This window comes from Coffea eugenioides, chromosome 11, assembly GCF_003713205.1.
Source record: "Coffea eugenioides isolate CCC68of chromosome 11, Ceug_1.0, whole genome shotgun sequence".
NCBI lineage: Eukaryota > Viridiplantae > Streptophyta > Magnoliopsida > Gentianales > Rubiaceae > Coffea > Coffea eugenioides.
The window spans coordinates 33821447-33831468 of NC_040045.1; the positions used below are offsets into that span (position 1 = coordinate 33821447).

Here is a 10022-nt window from a genome sequence, read left to right on the forward strand (position 1 = left end):
ATATATATGAGATAAAAGAAATAATTGAAAAATATGTTCAGAAAAACGTAAAAATTTATTTGAAAAAAAACACAGTCCAAACGAGGTATTAACTTATAGTCTACTAGGTGAAAAGCTTGTTGGACTCCATGGTGTAGTCAAAATGGTTAAAATAATTTTTTTTCTGATTATACATAAAAAAAAACCCACAAAAAAAATGCAAAAGAAGGAAGCATTGCAGTGATTGGACACTTGCAAAAAGAAGGCCAAATGGCCCAATCACTAATTTTTTTTTTTTTGACTTTACTCTTTCTTCTGGTTGACTTCTGCACTGCATTACAGTCAACCAGTCTCGCACTCTGTTTTCTGTCTTTCACACACAACAGACATTCCTCTCTCTTTTTACACCTTCAATACACATTTCAATGAAACCAAGCCCAGCTGAATTCGATCCCTGAAACCCACCAGGAAAATAATGAAAAAATCCCCTAATTTAATCTTTCATATTTTATTTCTTCTCCTTTTGATCAGCCCTTCAGTCTTTTCTTGGAAAAAAGATGAGTTCAGAAACTGCAACCAGACACCTTTCTGCAAACGCGCTCGTTCACGGAAGCCCGGCGCGTGCAATCTGATCGCCACCGAGGTCTCAATTTCCGACGACGGTGACCTCATAGCCAAGCTCATTCCGAAAACCCAAGAAAATAATGAGTCACAAGATGCTCCAGTTGAGGTAGATAGTAAGCCTTTACTCCTTACTGTTTCAGTTTATCAAGATGGTATTTTGAGGCTGAAAATTGATGAAGAACAATCTTTGAACCCGCCCAAGAAAAGATTTGAGGTCCCTGATGTGATTCTTGATGAATTTTTGAGCAAGAAGTTGTATTTACAGTGGCTTAGTGAGGAGAAAATTGATAATGATTTGGGTTTTTCATCAGTTGTATATTTAGATGGTGATTATGAAGGTGTGCTTAGGCATGATCCATTTGAGGTTTTTGTGAGGGAGAGAGGGAATGGAAAGAGGGTTTTGTCTATAAACTCAAATGGGCTGTTTGATTTTGAGCAACTGAGGGAGAAAAAAGAAGGGGACGATTGGGAAGAGAGGTTTAGATCGCATACTGACACGAGGCCATATGGTCCGCAATCCATAAGTTTTGATGTATCGTTTTTCGGGGCTGATATTGTTTCTGGGATTCCTGAGCATGCTACAAGTTTGGCTTTGAAGCCTACTAGTGGTCCTGGTGTGGAGGATGGTTTTTCTGAGCCTTACCGGCTTTTCAATCTTGATGTGTTTGAGTATATTGATGAATCACCCTTTGGCCTGTATGGTTCCATTCCCTTCATGATTTCTCACGGAAAGGCGAGGGGGAGTTCTGGGTTTTTCTGGTTGAATGCTGCTGAAATGCAGATTGATGTTTTTGGTACGGGGTGGAATGCTGGTCAGGATAAGATAATGATGCCAGTGGATGAGAAGAGGATTGATACATTGTGGATGAGTGAGGCTGGTGTGGTGGATGCATTCTTTTTTGTTGGTCCTGGGCCAAAAGATGTGATCAGGCAGTACACTTCTGTGACAGGAAGACCAGCAATGCCACAGTTGTTTTCAACTGCATATCACCAATGCAGGTGGAATTACAGAGATGAGGAAGATGTTTTTGATGTTGACTCGAAGTTTGATGAGCATGATATCCCATATGATGTATTGTGGCTTGATATCGATCATACAGATGGGAGGAGGTATTTTACTTGGGACAAGGTCTTATTTCCTAACCCAGAAGAGATGCAGAACAAGTTGGCTGCAAAGGGTAGGCATATGGTTACTATTGTGGATCCTCATATTAAGCGGGATGATAACTATTACATACACAAGGAGGCTTCAGATAATGGTTATTACATCAAGGATGCAAGTAACAGGGATTTTGATGGGTGGTGCTGGTCTGGGTCCTCATCTTATACTGACATGGTCAATCCAGATATTAGGTCCTGGTGGGCTGATAAATTTTCCTATGGTAATTACGTTGGTTCGACTCCATCCTTGTACGTATGGAATGACATGAATGAGCCTTCTGTATTTAATGGTCCAGAGGTAAATTGTTCTTACTCATTGGTTTTGATAGGCAAATGGTTCATATTCTGCCAGTCTTTCAGCATTTAATTCTATGTCCTTTAGGTCAATATTCATATATATTCTGATAAATATTGAGTGCGCCCCCTCGTGTATTCTAGTGTCCCGCTATATCAAATGTTAAATGCGAATCACTAATTCAGTTGGACAAACTATTGCTGAGTCTATTCTTACATCCGCTGCAACGGGATAGAGTCCCGGAATGCCTGCTTGACTCTGACATTGACATTACACGAGGAGATAACTCTTTACTTGTGCTTATGACACACCCTAATGTGTGTGCAGTTAACTAAAAATGTATTTATCAAAATTATCTCTTTACAAAATTTTGGACTAGAATACCTTATTAAGACTTGACCCACTTGATAGTGTGATATGTAGGACTAATATACACCAAAATAATCATTTTGAAGCTGGAATAGGGTTTGAGCCTAAGGATACAGAAATTCTGTTAATTCTAGGATTAGGAATCCTCCAGAAAATAGTCAACAGAAGCTAGTTATTAAGGGAAACAGTAGAACATTTCCAGTAGAATTGATAAACTTTGGAGCAAACTCTTGGTGGACACTCTAGAAGTGCATTCTCCTAATTTCTGTTACCGCATCACCCATCCTCATTTAGACAACATAACTTGATCTCTTTTGGCTGATTTGAGATTTTCTTAAGCAGATAGTTTTTATTGCTTATACAGGAACTTCCTTTTCGGGCATCTATTTTGTTTTTTATACTATATATGATTGCATGTTTCGTTGAAAAGGGTCAATTTAGCTGAAAGTAAACTTTTGTTGCACAAATTTCATGGAGGTCATCTTTTTTGACCTTGTAAAGCTCGAGATTATTCATGTAACCTCATTTTTGCCTTGGGTTGCAGCTTTGTGAATGATGAATCTCTTTCTTATTTCCAGTTGTCAGCCTTTTCTTCTTATGTTGTTCCATCTTCTGTGATTTTTCAATGTGTAATTAAAAATGCTAGCAACAATAATATGATATTTGCAGATTAATTGAGATGCTGATTGGATGAGCAGGAAGTATCTTATATAAGTGTTATGATGCGGCTATGATCTGTTTTTACATCTACTTGATTATAGAAGAGTATGCTACTGAAGTTCATGTATATCTTTGTCACATATCATCTTTTACTTAGCAATACTAATGCAGTCATAATCATAATTTGATTTTTTAGTTATATTTTGCATGAACCCAGCTCACAATGCCCAGGGATGCTTTGCATTTTGGAGGCATTGAACACAGAGAGTTACATAATGCCTACGGTTATTACTTTCACATGGCTACATCTAATGGCCTTGTTAAGCGAGGAAATGGAAAAGATAGGCCTTTTGTCTTGTCGAGAGCCTTTTTCCCTGGAACTCAAAGATATGGAGCAGTATGGACAGGAGATAATACAGCTGAATGGGAACACCTAAGGGTTTCAGTTCCCATGTTATTAACCCTTGGTCTTACAGGAATATCATTCAGCGGTTAGTAAATTGCTTTTGCTTTTTTTACCATTCAGTAGTTGACCTTTCTTTTGTTAGTGATGCTAGATGTACTTTGCAGGTGCCGATGTTGGTGGATTTTTTGGCAATCCTGAGCCTGACTTGTTGGTGCGTTGGTATCAACTGGGTGCTTACTATCCATTCTTCAGGGCACATGCGCATCAAGACACCAAAAGAAGAGAACCTTGGTTGTTTGGGTATGACGTCTTCTTATCCAAATTGGTAGATACAAGAAAAATTTGCCTAATGCTATCATCATCTGTGTTTTCTATGTATGTGTTTTTTTTTTCATGCTTTAAGATTGAAATTGTAAATTTTCTTTTTCTAATTTGACCCCCTCCCCACTCTTTTACCCAAAGAACAAGGCAGGAAAAAAAAAGTGACGTGCACAAAAAATAGCTGCTTTTTGTGCTTTAGGATTTTTTAGTACTTGTTGCTATCTTTGTTTCTCACCTAAAATGATGTTACTTAAGACTATACTTAACCTATTTTACTTTCGTGTTGGGACTAGGCAGTAGGTGTAAGATTCAAAACATCTACAATATTTATAGAATGCTTGCTAAGTTGCCTGCAGCAAACAAATAGGAACAATCTATGTTGTTCTTATAATTTTTATTAAATCATCTATTAGAAAGTTTTCTTATAGTTAATGTGATTCATTATACCTATACATGGATGGAGATGGCAATAAAGCGAAAAGAATCTTCCAGGAGTTAGCTAATGAGAAGAATGGCCAAAACCATGAAACTTTGAAGTTAGTTTTCTGCTGTTTGAAAAGATGCATAATATGTAATAAAACAATCAGTTCAGGTTATCATTAAAGGGGGGGAAAAAGCTAGGGTAAAATATAGAAAACCGCCCAGTAGTTTGGTCAAAGGTCATAAAACCCCCTTATTGTTTCTAAACACCCAAAAGACCTCTTTGTGCTTTGGACTAATGTGGAAACTGGATGGAAACCATCTAGCTTAACAGAATAGTCTGACATATCTTTATTACGCTTTTGTTAATTTTACTTGCTAATTTAAAACTCCTTTTTTGTCCTTTCTTGTTCTTTTTTTGGTTTCCTTTTTTCTTTTTTTTTTCTTCTTTTTCTACCCGTCATTCCATGCCCACTGCCCCTCATCGCCAATTAAAGGACCCCTCCCTATCCACACGGGCAATGGAAAATGCCAGAATGACTAACCACATGAAACCCACCCTCGAGTATAGATTAAAGACTCCCTACATTATTTGCAACTGGGATCTTCTTATTCTCTAATATTTCTGCTATAGCTAAGACTTCCATGTTGTCTTTGGGTCTAGGTTTGTAGATCTGGGGTGGGTTGAGTTATAGAGTGATCGAGAAGGGTGATTGTGGGGGCAGCAGCAGCAGTAGGATGATGTGGCGGTGGTTGAGCTGAATTGCTTCTGGTGAAGTTAAGCATTGTTTTTCAATGCTTGGGCAATTATAGTTGATAAAAAAGAAAAGAAAAGAACTTGGGCAATTATCCAATTCAGCAATAGAGGTAAATGCTTCAAGACTTAAAGGTGGTATTTGGCAGTAGTTGCACCGGCAATAGCTGGCAGTGCTCCACTGATATTGTTGTTTGTTTTGATCCTTCAATCAGGAAGATGAAAAAAAGGGAAAGAAAAGGAGAAAAGGAAAACAAAAACAAAAAGGAAAGAAAAGTGAAAAGGAAAATAAAAGAAAAGAAAATTTACTAAATTCTCCTACATACCTTTTGTGCTCACTTGTTAAGTGTGTGTAGTTCACTCTCCGTCAATTTCAATGATTACTGTCAACATTCCATAGGGGGGTTTTATGACCTTTGACCAAACCATAGGGGGGTTTTCTATATTTCACCCCCAAAAAAAAAAAAAGAATCAAATTTTCTTGTCATAGAGTCATATCACATGAATGGCTACAATAGATTTCCGTTTTTAGCACAAAAGAAGTGTTAAAAAGAAGTGCTGGGTTGAAGGAAGTTGAAGGGTGTCTTGCATCTGTAGCATGTCAACTTTGGCTAGTCTAGTCACCATACATTGAGGTTGATGTTGAACTCAATCGATCGCACGTGCTGGCCAGACTATGTCAGTTTGTTGCTGGATTCTCAGGCTTTAACTCCTTGTTTGTTCATATTCAAATATCTTATTCTGATAGGTAGACAATGTAGCTATATAGGCATCAAGAGATACAATATGACCTGTTTGGATGCCTTGTTTTTGGCCCTGTTTTTTAAACCCTCTAAAAACACTCCAAGTTTTTAGTATACACACCCAAAATATTAAAAAGCACACACCCATTTCTCTCTCCTACCACCACCTTCTTCAATCATTTCTACTTCCTCTGCAGCTGCCGCCCCTTCCTGCCCCGACTGACACTGATGCCGGTTTTTTCTCCTTTTCTTCCCTCACTCCCTCCCTCTCCTCCTCCCTCTTTCCCCTTCTCCCTCCCTCCCTCTTCCTCACTACCTAGGTTCCAAGTGTAAATGAATCCCTTGAGCAAGAATAGCGGCAGCCACAACTAACACGTTCGAAGGTCTTCTAAACAACCATATGCACAGCCATCCAGTTTCAGTCTTATCTAACTCTCTTAACTCGAGTAAATTGGTATCAAGGGATGCACAAGTGCTTTGTGAACTTTTGCTTCCTGAGAGGCAATTTGATTATCCCAGATTAAATTATTGCTACTCATCAAACTTATAATCTTGTAGAAAAATCTTAAAGTACTAATTTAGAAGTAAGCTTGTGGATAGATCTCAGAAGTTTGATTATCCTGTGATTTTTTTCATGTTCATTTATATTGGTGGGACATAGAAATACATTATTTATGGATCTTTTATATATGTGGACAAAATACGCAAAACCTGTACATTCTTATGGGTTTGGTAAATCATGTCCAAATGAAATGAAAAGCTCTGCATATACAACTATCTACTTTTTCATTTAATAAAAACTCTGAAGCTGATTATGAAGGTTAAACCTTTTAATCATTGAAGAGCTAGAGCAGCCAGAAGTCATTAACAGTGAATTTCTTCTCTTCTGTTGGGTGATATTATATGCAATGCAAGAATTGTTCATTCACTTTGAATATTTTAAAAATTTGTTGCCCAACATTTAATTTGTTGTCCTTCCTCCATAGGACCTAGACGTAAACTTGTACTGCTGACTTTGGTTAGAACTCAATTAAGGAGCAAATTTAAGTAGGAATCACATCTTCACTTGTGTTTTAAGATAAAACTGTTCCCTCCTTTCACAAGAATATATCTCAACCATGTTTTTGGTAAGTATATCCATAGGAATAAGGTGGAGAAGCCCTACTTATGGTCCTGTGGTCCTTGATTATCAGCAATTTCTCAAAGATGCAATGTGGTGATGAAAATTTCTGACATTTTACATAGATTATCAACTTAACTGATGATGATTCTAAATTTGATCTTTGCAAATTTTAGAAGTTCAAAAAACTCAAGAGACCAATTTTGTTTGGTTTTTTAAAAGTACAAATTATGCCTTGTGACCTCAACATTTCTTACTTTAATCTTATGATTACTAGAAGGTCAGGAAAGGGAAGTCACTTCTTCAATGGACTTGGTAGTAGCATGTAGAAAGTTTTATCATCTCTTATATTGTCATAACTTTATAACTGATCTCATATGTTCACTTCTGTTATTTGTTACAGAGAAAGAAATACAGAGTTGATAAGGGAGGCAATACATACTCGCTACATGTTTCTTCCTTATTTTTATACATTATTTAGGGAGGCAAACATGACTGGTACTCCAGTTATACGTCCACTTTGGATGGAATTTCCTGCTGAGGAAGAAACTTTCAGTAATGATGAGGCTTTCATGGTCGGAAATAGTCTTTTGGTGCAAGGAGTTTATACTCAGGTGATACCACAGGGAGATAAACCAAGTTATTTATGCATCTAGCTATTGTCTTTTATATTGTGATTTATTATATACTAAACTAGCTATGTAAACTGCAACCAGCGAGCTAAGCACGTTTCAGTGTATCTTCCTGGAGAACAATCTTGGTATGACTTGAGGAGTGGAGCTGCATACAAGGGAGGTAAGAGACACAAGTTTGAGGCGTTGGAAGATAGTGTTCCTGCATTTCAAAGGGCTGGAACTATCATTCCAAGGAAGGATCGGTTTCGCCGAAGCTCTACACAAATGGGCACAGATCCTTATACGCTGGTATGTACTTGAATGATACGCAGCTATTCTCACTTTGACATGCTAATTAGTAATAAGCACAGCCCATGTATCAATTGAAGTTACTAGCCATATTGCACGTGCAGTGCACTTGTCTTCGTTTTAGTTTGTCCAAATTTTCATAAACTGGAAAAGTGGATATGGAAGGATAAAATTGCAAAGATTCATCAAAATTAACTCATCCAAGTTGGTAAGTGTTAAGACTTTTGAAGCAAGCTCTCACTTGAAAGTTGCTAGAACACCGGGAAGGTCATCTGATCAACGAGAGATGTTTTCAGTGTAAACCAACTTGTAGTGGTGATGTGTTAAATCTCTTGAATGTGATACTATTGAGAAAAATGGTGTAATTTGCTCTAGGTAATTTAATTACTTGAGATAATAACAGGGAAATAGGAAATAAGGACTCAGAATCTAATTGACCATGGAAGATTACAACTGGATTACAACTGAATCTAATTTGCTCAGGTTTTTTTCCTAAAATCATTTATAGGCTCTTTCACTAAAAGATGTGAATGTGAATGTTGCTGATCATTATGTGAACTCTATTCATATTGGCAAACTCTGACTGACTTCATTAACGGAATGTTGTCTGTCACCTTGTAAATAGCCATTTCTCAGGATCTTTTATAATGATTTTGCTAAAGAGAGGCATCTTGTGTGCAATAGGTTATCGCGCTCAACAGCTCCAAGGAAGCAGAAGGTGAGCTCTATATTGATGATGGCAAGAGCTTTGAATTCGAGAACGGTGCCTACATCCATCGCCGCTTCAAGTTTTCGAATGGAAAACTTACATCTTCAAATGCTGCCCCTTCTGGTGCTGGTGGAAGCAGATTTTCAACGGACTGCACTGTGGAGAGGATCATATTGTTAGGATTGTCTCCTGCTCCAAAATCTGCACTCATTGAACCAGCAAACCAGAAGGTAGGTGTTCAACGGGGGCCACTTACAATTAGACATGGAAACAGCCCTTCTTTTCTGACCATCCGGAAGCCAAATGTGCGAATTGAAGATGACTGGACGATTAAAATCTTGTAGTTAGTGGGAGATTGTCATCAAGGCACAATTGATGTTAACATCTCCAAATGTTGCCAGGTTTATAAACTTGATTAAGATAAATTTTGGTCTACTCATCAAGCGGTTCTGATGGGACTTGCTTATACTCTATGAACAATTGGAATGTTGGATGTATGCAATTGGAATATGGAGATATGGGCAGTTGAGCAAAAATATGAAACCCTTTATGTATACCTTAGCATCTTTGACGTTGTACTCATCTGTATATATTATTATTATTATTATTATTATTATTGTTATTATTGTTATTGTTATTGTTATTGTTATTATTATTATTGTTATTTATTATTGTTATTATTATTATTATTATTATTATTATTATTATTATTATTGTTATTGTTATTGGTGTTGTTATTATTATTATTATTATTATTATTATTATAGTGTGTTAAATGATCTATATTTTGGTGTTTCTTACTTTTTTTTTATCTACCTAATATGCCGTTAATTAAAAGATTGTAGCTTCTTAATGTGATGGACAAACTAGTAATTGAAATGATAAATACATCTCTTTATCAAATTGCGAAAACTTCTATTGCTCAAGTAGAAATTGACCTAACAAATGCTTCAATACATTTTGCTAGAAAATCTATCGTTGGAAAATTTCCATATGGAAGTAGAAAGAATTTCCATACGAAAGTAGAAATCTATCCAACAAAAACTTCAATTGAAAACCAGAAGTTTATCATTCACTATGTACCTGCATAATTACACTCACGACTCTAATAGAAGTAAGATGTATCATTTGATAGAGGCAACATTTTTTTTTTTTTTGCCTTTTTTCCTTTTTTTTTGGGTTAAAAATGGATCACTATCCATATAAAAAAGTTGAAAATAAGCTTTTTTAAGTAAAGTAAGACTATAATTATTATCAGCCAAAACTTCATAGGATAAAGGCTTATATCACAATTATAGACAAGATGATTTTTTTTTCCCCATATTGTACTATAAAGCTATTCACACTTCTGTTGATGTTATTACTATCATAGTATAAAAATTTCATTGAAAGTCTATCTTCTTTTACACAAACACCACAAAATTAAACGTACCAAATCATAAGTTGGTTATTTCTATTAGCATCTTCTGCGTGTGCAAATGACTTGGTTAAGCAATTTGAGCCTTTTTGGATTTATACAATGTTTTTTTTGTTGTTGT

At 36.4% G+C, this 10022-nt stretch overlaps 1 protein-coding gene across 1 annotated transcript; it reads left to right on the top strand.

Moving 5' to 3' along the window:
- The first annotated feature begins 346 nt into the window (after positions 1-346).
- On the top strand, positions 347-9100 carry LOC113751512 (probable glucan 1,3-alpha-glucosidase). The gene is made up of 6 exons (XM_027295544.1): positions 347-2062; positions 3306-3579; positions 3659-3794; positions 7256-7466; positions 7569-7775; positions 8460-9100. Exons 1-6 carry the CDS (start codon positions 455-457, stop codon positions 8826-8828), a joined length of 2805 nt encoding a protein of 934 aa, XP_027151345.1. The 5' UTR covers positions 347-454; the 3' UTR covers positions 8829-9100.
- Positions 9101-10022: the final 922 nt, after the last annotated feature.

Bases quoted from the DNA above. Each gene is read 5' to 3' on its own strand.
- LOC113751512 (XM_027295544.1), top strand. From the start codon at position 455: ATGAAAAAATCCCCTAATTTAATCTTTCATATTTTATTTCTTCTCCTT. The intron at 3,580-3,658 runs GTTAGTAAATTG...TGTACTTTGCAG, and splicing joins TACAGGAATATCATTCAGCG to GTGCCGATGTTGGTGGATTT. The intron at 7,776-8,459 runs GTATGTACTTGA...TGTGTGCAATAG, and splicing joins GCACAGATCCTTATACGCTG to GTTATCGCGCTCAACAGCTC.